Here is a 12,916-nt window from a genome sequence, read left to right as displayed (position 1 = left end):
TTGCAACTCGTGCACTTGCGAAGGATTAAACTTTGTATGTCTCTCAAGTTTTTGGTTGAATTGTGCCCCAGCGCGTTTGAATTGCGCCCCGGCCAAATCCGATTGATCGTGCATCGTTTCAGCTATTGTCAACATGGTTAGGGTATTTTGTTAAATTTTAAATTTTTATTGTGGCTGAGGTATTTTAGCCAAATTCTCAAATGATAGGGGGTTAAAAGTAATAATCTAAATAATAAAATAATAATATTAAAAAAAAAAAAACAATTTAGTAAGAGGGTCTCCCAAAATTATTTTATTCCTCTCAACCAAACATATTAATTATTTATACCCACAAATCAAATCAAACATATGTAATATAACATTCCCCTTAATCTTCAAGGTAATATATTTCACTGGTAATCTTATCTTTTTTAGTAATACAATATTTCCTGAACCAAACAACCACTATGTGATATTGGAGGTACTCTAATTACCTAAAAAAATGTGTTATTTTAAGGTTATCAAGATAATCCAATTTTTGTTCCTATTTTACCCTTAATTAATTAACATTTCAAACACAAATGCCCTCGTATATTTGTCAAATAGCAATTAGCCCAACTATGCAAAATGACTTCTATAACCCCCTGCATTTGAGAATTTGCTAAAATACCCCCACCACAATAAAAGATTAAAATTTAACAAAATATCTTCAACCACCCAAGACGACGGTCAACCGCCGCTACCAACCATCACTAACAGTCATCGGAATGGTGCATGTCTGACCGAATCTGGCTAAAATTTCTGTTGACATATGGTTGGCTCACATGTTTAAAATTGGGTTTTGGAAAGAAATGGAAATGTATAGTTGGAATGTGGTGTTGTGAGTTGTTATGTGCGGTACAGTGGGTGTTGATGTTGGCCCTGTTTTGGGGTTGTTGAGCAGGTAAAAGGGAGTGTAGTGGGCTGCTGGGCATGAGCAAAGGGTGGGATGGCTTTGCTGGGCATGATAAAAGTGTTCTGCATATGTTTTGGTCAAATGGTGGTTTTGTGATGGCTGTGACGATGCGGGTGAGAAATTGATGGTGAGAGTGGTTGAGCCAAGTGATTCGAGATCGAAATTGATGGTGAGAGTGGTTGAGCCAAGTGATTCGAGATCGAACTCGATCTTGAGTTTGAACTTCAATCGAGTTGAACTCGAGCTCGAGCTTGACTAGGTTGTAATTGAGCCTGACTAGGTCGTAATTGAGCCGAACCCAAACTGAGTTCGAGCCCACCATATATCTATCTAGCTCAAGCTCAACAATTGAAGCTAGTAAGATATGAGCTGAAGGGCAAGTGTCCATTAAAGTAGCAAACAAAATATAACCAGATGCCAAGCGGCCTTCTATATTTTGGGTCCAATTAAATCTGATGATAATAATATGAGTTGCAATCATTAGCAATTGAAAAGGCACAGCCATATCAATTTTTAAGATCATAAATGTGCGTCGATAAAGATCATACGAAAACTATAAGATATCATTTGAACAGATAGGTGGCTGGTAGACTCTATGAAAACATCCAAATTGAATCGAAGCAGTTGCTTTTTGTAGGTCGTATATTTCGTTACTTTAGCCAATTACTCTTATATTTTCCTATTTATTCGTGAAATTCATAGATTCTAACTGCAATTCCCCAAAAAGACAAGACAGACTCGTATCTTCAAATCATGCTGCTAGTTATGAGAAAACATGCTCTCAGAAATAGTTTCAGAAACAGTTTCAGAAACAACCTTTTCAAACTCTCAGACAAAACTCCTTTCAAAATTATTAAGAAAAGATCTGGATCATGTAAAAACTAACCGCCGACCTGTACTACACAGAATAAACTTATTAGGTGAAAGTAAAACTCCAGCATATCTATCACAACAGTTTATCATCGAACACTCAAACTCTAGTATGGTTCAACAGGAGTGCGGAAATTTGCTCCGGCATAAACTGCTTCAGCACCAAGCTCTTCCTCAATTCTCAGAAGCTAACATTGAAAACAACATAAACTACTTTCAGACCAACATTATTTTTCTCACATGTTTAAACTGCAAAGAGCATTTAAATAATATCGCTAACCTGATTGTACTTTGCAAGACGCTCTGACCTGCATGGTGCTCCAGTCTTAATTTGCCCCTGTATCGTAAACCAAAAAAATATTATGACAAACAGATCAATTTTTAAACAAATCTTTGGTGTGCAGTGACACGGTGGTCCAAGGTTCATAGATAAAGCAAATTACCGTGGCCAAGCCAACTGAGAGATCAGCAATGAAAGTATCTTCAGTCTCACCACTGCGGTGGCTAGCCATCACTCCCCACCCAGCTCTCTTGGACATCTTGACTGCTTCAATGCTCTCAGTTACAGATCCAATTTGGTTGACCTATTCCGATACACAGAGTATACTAAGCTTTTTATCTATAGTTGAGCATGGCCAGAAAACCCAATGGCATAAAAAGAAAATTGAAATGGTACCTTGAGGAGAAGGGCATTGCAACTCTTCTCTTTGATAGCCTTCTCAACCCTCTGCAAACACATTAATACATAATACACTTAGGTTTTATCTGAAACCAAAAAGAAAAGAATAAAAAAGATCGATTTGAGAAGGCTGACAAACAAAAATGACTCAGTACTAACCTTAGGATTGGTAACCAATAGATCATCTCCCACAATTTGTACATTCGCTCCAATTTCACCAGTCATCTTGGCATAGTGCTCCCAGTCATCCTGGTCAAATGGATCTTCGATCGACACAATAGGATACTCGGAAACAAATGACTTGTAAAGATCTTTTAATGCATCTCCTGAGATCTTTTGTGAACCATCATTTTTCTGCAAAGACAACAACCAAAAAAGATTAAGACCAATAAGGAAAATTATACATATAAGAAATTAAGACTCCTACACAGGGAAAAACATTAATCATACCACAAGGATGGCATAATGAACACAGCAAGAGCAATAAGCAGTATTGAGACAAATACTAAAAAATTGAATAAAAGATTCTCCTAAAATCTTTTAGAATCAGGCTACAACAACTGCCAATCTAATGCCTTCAAATGAATATCATATGGCAACAACTCTGGGAATATATTACACAAAACAATCCATTTGGTCTACAAACAATGCATGATTTCTCAATTGAAACAACAGCTCCCGAGTCCAACTCACCTCTTCTTTGAAGTTAAGATCATATGTCTTATCTGAACCATAGAACTCAGATGCAGCAACATCCATTCCAATGACAACCTAACAAAAATAAAAAAAAAAATATAATAATTTGTCTTCTGTTGTCATGCTCAAGTATCAAAAAGCAATAAAAAAATAATAAAAAATTATTAGAGATGAAACTCACTTTGCCAGTGTAACCAGCTTTGGCAATGGCTGTCTTGAGCAACTCGAGTCCTTCCTTGTTTTCCTGAGGTTGCACAAAATTTTGTTGATGTAGTTAAAAACTTATAAACTAGAAGCAAAATAAGAATACGCTAACAAGCAACACTTCTTAAATAATGAGATCCCATTAAAGTTTGGTCACCTGAATGTTAGGTGCAAAACCACCCTCATCACCAACGTTTGTTGCATCCTGACCGTACTTCTTCTTAATCACAGCCTAAAAGGGAAAATTAAAAAAAAATGTAGTAAGAAAAAGTTAGGCAAACAAAAAAGTCCAAGTAAACTTCACAACAATGTAGGAGTATTTTATTAATAGATGTGTGTCTAAAACCTTTCTTCCTTATCAAGAGATCAGAGAAAAATTTCACCTACGGATACTACAGGAAAGGAATTTAGAATTAATATACACCCACAACAGAACACGAGCAGCATAACAGAAACATGCTCTGTTCTCTCAAAGGCAATGCACAATGCAATTATGAACAGAAAAGATAAAAAATTTATTGGATATGTAATCATTTGGAAATGATATTCCCAAGTTATATTTTTTACAAAAACCCCAACACAAGGCCAGGGCAACAAAACACTCAAGCAAGGCCAAATCGACATTAAATAAACTTTCACTTTGATTTTTGTTATTGATAACTTCAAAAAATGTATAAATATAACTCCAATAAATAGTTTTGATGTCATGATTTTCTCAATATGCAGCAACAGCAAAACTTGTAAATGAAAGATCTTAGCATACCTTCAAATGGTGATATACTTCAACACCCATCTTCATGGCCTCATTGAAAGTAGACGCTCCAACAGGAAGAATCATAAACTCCTGCATAGCAAGTTTGTTGCCTGCATGTGATCCACCATTGATGACATTGAAAGCAGGTACTGGCAACACCAACTTCTTGTTACCAGCAAGTTCAGCAATATGCTGCATCCACAAAAACATGATCTCAGTAATTAATTTCCCACAAGAGAGAAAATTAATAATGATGATATATCCCTTATTTGCTTGGTCAAAAAGAATACAATAGATAATTTATTTCCAACTCCATGAGAAGCAGAACAAATCATGTTCTGTAAAACAATATTTAGAAAATCTGAAAAATCTACCAGAACCAATGAATAAACTATTGAACTTATAACACATAATGCAATAATTAGAAAGCATAACAAACCTTGTACAGTGGAATCTTCTTGACATGGGCACCAGCTTTGCAGACTGCAAGAGACACTGCCAAAATGGCGTTTGCTCCAAGCTGAAAAACCACATTAAATGCCAGTAAACACACACCCAAGTAAACATGCATATAGATTTGAAATTTAGGTTGGCCTGTCAAATACCTTCTGTTTGCACCAACCCCACTCATTTACGGTTCCGTCAAGTTGTTGAACCATGAAATTGTCAATTTCAGTCTGCTTGGTTGGGTCCTGCATAAAACAACACAAAAAATTGCAATTCACATAGAGAAAGAACTCACAATTTACAAAAAAAAAAATTCCATGAGCAAGTGACAAACCTTGCCAATGAGAGCTGGACCAATGATTGCATTGACATTCTCAACAGCCTACATACATAAAAACACATCATCAGCTAACGGTACCATAACACTTCTTTAGAAACCAAACGGAGGCTATTGCACAAACTAACCTTCAATACACCTTTTCCAAGGTAGTCTGAGCCTCCATCTCTTAATTCAAGAGCCTCATAAATTCCTGCACATTGGACCATTAATTCATTGCTAATACCAAACTTTAAATTATTTAAATAGAAACTGCCGATTTTATAAGAATTCTAGAAAGATAATAAACCATAAAACAAGTAACATACCAGTTGAAGCACCACTTGGAACAGCAGCTCTTGCCAAGTGATCATCTGATGTTTTCACGTCAACCTAACATTATCCAGATTAACTCAATCAATTACAAAAACCACAATTAAAGGATAACATGTCCGATAACGATACGGAGATTTTGAATCGCGGTAACGTAGAATAAGTAAAACGAATAGCAAACTCGCCATTCCACATGCTCGATAAACGATTCGACTCAGCGACTCAGTAACCGACAGTAAAACCTCACAACTAAATTATATCAATAACAAATCTATACTCTTAATAAATCACCAGTTAGAACAAAATCTAGAAAGTATCGAAAAACAGTAAACAAAGAGATCGATGAGCTAAGAGACAAACCTCGACCGTCGGATTGCCACGGCTGTCGAAGATCTGCCTGGCCTTGACGGATACAATTGTGATAGCCATATCTAAAGCTTATAGAAGGATCTAGAAGGAGTGAAAATAGACAGTGTTCAGAGTAGTTGCGAGGGTGAACGAGAGTGGTGCGGGTATTTTATAGAGGGGAGGTTGATTAGAGCCGTCTGATTTATGATTAAAGTTAGGTTTAGCTTTATTAAAACGGTGTGCTTTAGTACGTCAGATATCATGTGTTTGGGTTTCTAATTTTCTATGGGGAGGGCTGGTTTTAACTGACTTTCTTTGTTTGTTTTGTTGGTGGACACGAAGTTTGGTGAGTCTTGCTTTTTGAGCAAGAAAATACTGAGATCTATTTTACCGACCGTTACGGTAAATATGCAATTTGTTTGAAATAAATAATATAAAAATTGCTTCTATAGGATGTATAGAAACACTAGGTACTGCTCACAAGCAGAGTAATATTTACCCTTTTATCCCCGAGGTTTGGGGTTTATTTCCTTTTTGCCGTTGAGGGGAAGGTTTTATTTATTTTTTTATTTTTTTTGTTTGGAGGTTTGGGGTTTATCAAGTATATTATTATATTACTTCTTTTTAATTTTAAAATTTCATCTTATACCCTTATTTCTAATAATGTAATATCATTTTTAGTCATTTTAATAATAAAATGTACTTATAAATCACGTTTTATCAAACGTCTCAACTATTTATCAATCATTTATAAGTACTTTAACAACCAACTACGTAACTGCTTAAATTTTAAATGCTTATAAGCTAATTTTCATAAGCTCGATCAAACAAGCTCTAAATAAAAACACTTAAATCCTATCATATAACTCACGTTAGTATTGCTTTTTGTTAGACCACTTTCTTAACATTGTAAGGGTGTATTTGGTTAGGGGAATGTTCTATTGCTGAAACCGGTGAGATAAATTACCTTGAAGATTATGGGAGAATATTATATCAATATGTTTGGTTAAATTTGTGAGTATAAATAATTAAAATATCTGATTGGGAGAAATAAAATATTATCGACAGATACTTTTACTGGATTGCCCATAATAATAATAATATATTATTATTATTATTTAGATAGATTACTTTTAACCTGCTACATTTGAGAATTTAGCTAAAACACCCCAACAATAGAAGTTTAAATTTAACAAAATATCCCAACTACTGCAGACGACTGCCAGCCACCGCCTCTGCCAGAAGTCGTCAGAACAGTCGGATCCGGTCGGCCATGCGTCAATCTGGCTATTGTCAGCCAGACCAAAGGCTAAAAACTACCAGATGGTCGTGGATTTGGCCATTTTCGACCAGATTCAAGGCCGTTAACAACCATATATGTGGTTGTTAATGGCAGTGGATCTAGCCAAAAACGTTTAGATCTATTCTAGCCATTAACGGCCATGGATTTGGTCGAAAACGGCCAGAATACATCTGGCCATTAACAGTCATATCGGTCGTGTGCCGTTCCGACGACTATTGGTCGTGTGCCGTTCCGGCGACTGTCGGTGATGGCTAGCGGCTAGCAATCGTCTGTAGTGACTAAATAATTTTGGGCGATATTCATATAAATAGTGAGGGCATTTATGTCCAAAAAATTAATTAATAAGGTTATAGAAGTCATTTTGCATAGTTGAGCTAATTGTTATTTGGTAGACATATGAAGGCATTTATGTTCGAAGTGTTTTTTAATTAAAGGTAAAATTGGTATGAACAGTGGATTATCCCGTTAATCTTTTAATAACATCTATTGAGAAGGTAATCTGATTACCCCCTATATTATCAACAGTAACAACTATTTAGCAATGAAAGATTACCGTAATCTCTTATTACTTGACAACGAAACAACATAATGCCCATAATAAAATATAGATTATAAAAGTAATCTTCTTAGACACCTAACCAAACGCACCCTAAGGGGTTTTGAAGTATACATGCCATCAATATGTTAGATTTGCCCTTTACGATGTTAAGAAAATAGGCCAACAATTCTAACATTAGTCATCTGATAGGATTAAAGTGTTTGTATTCCATAGTATCGGGACAACATGAACATACCTCAAACCTCAAAGATTAGAGAAAAATATTCCCACATTTCTATGGAATATATTCTTCATCTAAAAAAAAAGTTTCTTAAATAAAAAAAAAATAAACGTTAATTTGGCCAATCTTAGTTTAATAACTATGATTCACTTTCCATAAGTGTGGTAAAATACTTAACAATAATTGAACGAAATCTCAAGGAAGGGTAACAATACTTATAAGGAAATTAGATATATTTCCAAAATACAAGGGGTGTTTTAAAATTAAACTAAAAAGATGTATTTATAAACATTATTTTATGTTATAATATTTAAGATATAAATAAAAACGCTTTTTACCGAGTGAAAATTTTAGATAACCTATATTCATTTTATCTCTTGAAAAAATTAAATCATTCAAAGAATGATTAAATATCAAATTTCTTTAGAATGAATAAATATGGTTTCAACTATTATAATATATAATGTGAAATTTGTAACGTATAAACATAAACATGTAAACTGTCGTTTACCAATATATATAGGGTTATTATTATTTGGAGGATAGTTAATTTGTAAAACTAGATTAAAAAAAAGAAACAAATGACACTTTTTAATATTTGTCTGTTTATTGATAAAAAGGGTAAAAAAAAAAAAAAGTATGTTTAGTTTATAAAATAAATGTCCTTCAATTAATAATAATGCATATAAATATTATAGTTGAACGTCCAATAAAACATAAGGTAAATGATACATCAACTCTAAAGTCAAGAAGGGTGAAAGTTCCATTCATCATTAAAGAAGACTACGAGCATAAGGAGAATTAAAGGGTTAACATATGTCATTTGTGTTGACTATTTTGTTTACATTTATTTAGAAATTAATTAATCTGGGTATACTTTTATTGGTTTCACATGTCAGCAGCCTGCGCATGCTGTTTTAACTTAAATTTAGGCACGATAGGTGTTGACTGGCATGAGTAATGACATCAAGATTTGCAGCATTTTAATTACAATATCAACATTGGAAGTTATGACTATTATATCCCGATTCTCGCCCTCACATGTAATGTCACTCATTAGGGACCACATTTGCCTCTTATTTTATAAATTACACTCAACAAATAATTAATAAAAACCTCTTCTCTCTTAATTTATAAGATGTTTGAAATTTGAATCGTGATCTGACCACAATTTTCATATATCTATAAATATAACATCTTCTATCCATTATTTATAGGAAAGAGAGAGAGAGAGAGAGAGAGAGAGAGAGAGAGAGATTTTAAACAAAACCGGCCCCCAAAATATAATTGAAATTTTTGAACTTAAATTCATTAATATTTTTAATATTCAACAACTGTGTTTGAAATGATACTGAAAAAAATGTTCCTAAAATTGAGAGAACATAATTTTTTTTTTTTTTTTTTTTTGTTATGGTCAAGAGTGTCTAGACCAATTTACGCATATATTAACTAATCTTTTTATATTCTAAAATTACTAACCAATTAGAGCTCTAATGACTACTCTTATTATCAACAAAAAAAGACTCGAATTTAAGGTCTGATAATAATATTTGTGTTATTAGGACCAAATGATATCATATAAATATTTTATATAAATTTTAGAGAACGGTGCTTACAAAAAGAAGAATTAAAAGAATCTCCTCGACAGGATTACGTAGATTTTATTTATTTATTTTTGACCCACTAAATTTGGAAAATAATTATATGATAGTTAAAATTTAGTTAATGGTATGCAATGAAATCAATTTCGTATCTTGGCTTGAAGCTTAGTTCAATTTTGATGGGATGATATTTTTATCTTTGTATTTCATATACTATTTGTTGACGGAGCTATCAACATAAAGTATCACCATTCTCGATTGTTTCATTTTTGTATCGTTCCGACTTCCGATGGACGGATCTCAAATCTCAATCACTTTAACATGGCAAACAGGTAGATCTAAACCTACTTCATATATATTCTTTTTACTTAAAAGGATTAATCGCTTTTCAAAAGTTATGCATTATTTGATTTTCGGATTGCTAGTTTTATATACTGACAAAAAAAGATATATTTTATTTTATTTGTCAATATGTTTTCATAACTATTAAGATGTCAAAATGACCCACAGGTTTCGGGAGCATCTCTAAAAACTCTTTATATGATCCAAACTCTTTATTTTAAAGAGGAGAAAACTATATTTTCCCACCCAAGCTTTGGCCAATCTATAAGTTCCCACCATTGGTTTCATAAATTGCAGATTCCCACCCTTGAATTAATAGAAAATTGTTTAATATAATAGTTAAAAGAGCAAAATGGTCATTTCAAAATAACCATTCACTTCTTAATTCAGCCCACCGGGGAAAATGACATGTTTTCGGCATAGTCGACCCCTCTCGACACCACCATTACAATCCCCTCAACCCCCATATCAAAACCCCTAACCTCTCCACCTGATTAATCCCCTCAATCGTCGATCGCCGCTCTTAGTTTTTGTAACGCCCACATCAAAGTACGTAACTTGATTTATGCCCTAATACCCTTAGTTGAATTTTACTAGAGTTATCTTTAACAAGTGTGAAGAAAATTCCTTAAAACTTCACTAAGGGTAAAATGATCATTTCACTCTTAATTAGTTGAAAGTGTGGGGAGTGAAAAGAAGTAGAATGCAATGGAAATGAGGACATTATTGTAATTGACTAAGAGACTTAGATGAAATTTTATAGAATGTGCAAGGGCAAAATGGGAATACATGCTTATATTATTTGCTATAAGGTTTCATTTGAAGAAACCCTAACCAAAATGCAGCCCTTGTTCACGCCATATTCTCCCACATTTTCTCTCAATTTTCTTCACTAAATTTCAAAGGGAAATCATAGGATTTGGCTTGGATTTTCATAGATTTTCAATCCTAAAGCATCCTAAGGTAAGATTCTAGCAAAAAGAGTGTGATAAAATTTAAAGTTTTAAATTCTTATGGTTTTTATATGATCTAGGTCCAAGAGGAAGAGATTTAGAGCAAAAGGGAAGTGATCTCACATATTTAAGGTAAGTAAACCTAGTTTGAACCTTAATTTGAGCAAGACTTGTGTTGAATGAATTATTGCATGCTTGTATGTGATGATATGAGAGAATTATTGACTGTTTTTTATGTTTAATGATGTGTAATTTCCAACCATGAGAAGTAGTGTATGGTTATGTGATGATTTGGTAAAGTTATAGAAGAATTAGTGATGGAATTTTTGAAGTGTAGAGAAATGTTGAAAATGGACAGGTTTGATGCTATAATTATTGAGTTTTTGGCTCACAATTTGGTGGAATTAGAGAGTTGTGGAAGTGTAGCCAACATGGTAGTTGCATGTGCACATGAAGTGTTTCATGAAAATCCAAAGAGAAATTGCATGCATGAGTTGGCTAAACCATAATGAAGAAAGGGTTAGAGAAAGGCAAGAATTGAAGTTTGATTATCTATTATTGATCTTTTAACATGTTTTCATAGGGGAGAATGGTTAGGAAAGGTTAGGGAGTGAGTGGAGGTAAACATGTATGGAAAAGCCTTAAAGTAGGCATGTTACCAAGGTTGTCCTGTCAAATCTGTGACCTTCTGAGTGATTTTTTGGCATCTTACCGATCGAATTGGATTGAGACCTAAACATAAGAGTTGTAGCCCTTTCTCTAAACTTTAAAATGAGACCAAGATCATAGCAATCCAACGTGTATAACTCGAGATATGCCTTCTTGAATATGACCTGTGCAGTATGACTACCTCAAAAGTGCTTCCAATTTATTAGTTTATTTTTTGTCTAATAATCTATGATTAATTTCAAGTATGAGAATGTTGTTGGTAGAAAATACTAGTTCTCTAATGATATTTTTATATGCCATAATGCATTCTCACATTCTCACATTTGCATTTAGAAAGAATAGCAAAGAATGAGCATATTTTCATGCACATACACATGTATGAGAATATTAAAGAATAAAGAGAAAGAAAAGAAATTACATGTAGAAGTATTATCTAAAGAATATAATTAAAGAATAATTCAAATCTGAAATTTTACTTAAAGAAATATAAAAAGAGAAGAGAAGAGAAGGTTGTTGCGATGGAGAACCCGTGAGTGACAAAGAAGAATAGCCTCACATGCACGCCGCCTTTAGTGAGCGGCCTCAGAATAAGAAAGAAGAATTTGTACAGTTCGTTAGAAGTGCATGTGGATGAGAATTGTATCCAGCAGAGCATACCTACATGCACGCTGCCTTTAGTGAGCGGCCTCAGAATCAGAAAGAAGAATTTATAAAGTCCGTCAGAAGTGCACGTAGATGAGGACAGTATTCACTCACATGGTCAGGGTTCCGAATCCATACCTCAACCGAGTCCGATCGGCAAGAAAGAATAAAAAAGAAAGAAAGAAAGAAAGAATAGAAAAGAAAGAAAGAAAAGAAGCATAGAAAGAAACACAGAGAAAAGAAACAGAAAAGAAAGTGCACATCTTATGTATTTGTGCATTTGCATCATACCTATGCATGATACCATGCCTACTATCATGGAAACAGAGAAAGAAAATAATTAGAAATACAGAAAGAATAGAGAATGATGATGTAGGGAAAGAAATTTAGAATATGAGCAACGGAGAGAGAAGAGTAGCATAGCGGGTTTATTTACTGAGCAATTAGTGCTCACCACGTTGTTTTCAATGTTTTTGCAGGTAGTAGGAGAGATGCGTTCGGTTGGAGCGTCAAGAAGCGGAAGGGTCTGGCAACACTGTCGAGTTTATTTTTAAGTAATTTTGTTAACGTACAGTTTTGTATATAAAGAAAAATGAGTTATGGGCCCATTATTTTATACTCATCTACATGTATATTTTCTTAATCTATAGATGTTAGTGAGTTTTACTGTTTATTTTAGAGTATGCTAGCTAGAGAGAGAAAGCATTACAATTTCAGTCAACGTTTCATCCAAATTCTGGCAGGTCTTGGCACCGAAAACCACCCCCAGCACCACCAATAACATCTCTGGCTTCCCCCCACCAAATCCCCCAACATCGTCGATCACAATTGCCCCCCCGATCGCCATCGCCCTCCCTTAGGTTTTTGTGTTTTGTCGCACTTTTCAAGCCAAATTCAGGCACCTCACCGAGATGCAATCAGGTGGAAAAGTTAGGGGTTTTGGTGACAAGGATAAGGGGATGTTGATGGTGGTGTCGGGGAGGTCCAATGGTGTTGGGATCTCCTCTACGGGTTATTTGAGAGAAATTTAAGATGTGGGGGTTATT

The 12,916-nt window shown here is 34.2% G+C and overlaps 1 protein-coding gene across 1 annotated transcript; it reads right to left on the bottom strand.

Annotated features, from left to right (window-relative positions):
* Positions 1-1,735: 1,735 nt before the first annotated feature.
* On the bottom strand, positions 1,736-5,775 carry LOC116129268 (enolase). The gene is made up of 15 exons (XM_031415020.1): positions 5,594-5,775; positions 5,230-5,293; positions 5,050-5,114; positions 4,919-4,966; positions 4,743-4,829; positions 4,577-4,657; positions 4,147-4,329; positions 3,541-3,615; positions 3,361-3,423; positions 3,177-3,254; positions 2,643-2,837; positions 2,481-2,531; positions 2,248-2,388; positions 2,085-2,141; positions 1,736-1,992 (listed from the first exon to the last, which is right to left on the bottom strand). The coding sequence occupies exons 1-15, from the start codon at positions 5,660-5,662 to the stop codon at positions 1,912-1,914; spliced, it is 1,338 nt and encodes a 445-aa protein (XP_031270880.1). The 5' UTR covers positions 5,663-5,775; the 3' UTR covers positions 1,736-1,911.
* Between the last annotated feature and the right edge of the window lie 7,141 nt (positions 5,776-12,916).

This window comes from Pistacia vera, unplaced genomic scaffold (assembly GCF_008641045.1).
Source record: "Pistacia vera cultivar Batoury unplaced genomic scaffold, PisVer_v2 Contig1059, whole genome shotgun sequence".
Classification (NCBI taxonomy): domain Eukaryota; kingdom Viridiplantae; phylum Streptophyta; class Magnoliopsida; order Sapindales; family Anacardiaceae; genus Pistacia; species Pistacia vera.
This window is presented reverse-complemented; position numbering and strand designations above follow the sequence as displayed.

What these genes read in the sequence shown, in the direction of transcription:
- LOC116129268 (XM_031415020.1), bottom strand. Translation starts at nt 5,662, where the DNA reads ATGGCTATCACAATTGTATCCGTCAAGGCCAGGCAGATCTTCGACAGC. An exon ending in TTGGAAAAGGTGTATTGAAG is followed by an intron (nt 4,967 to 5,049) that starts GTTAGTTTGTGC and finishes TTATGTATGTAG; the next exon opens with GCTGTTGAGAATGTCAATGC. An exon ending in TCTCAGTTGGCTTGGCCACG is followed by an intron (nt 2,142 to 2,247) that starts GTAATTTGCTTT and finishes TTTACGATACAG; the next exon opens with GGGCAAATTAAGACTGGAGC.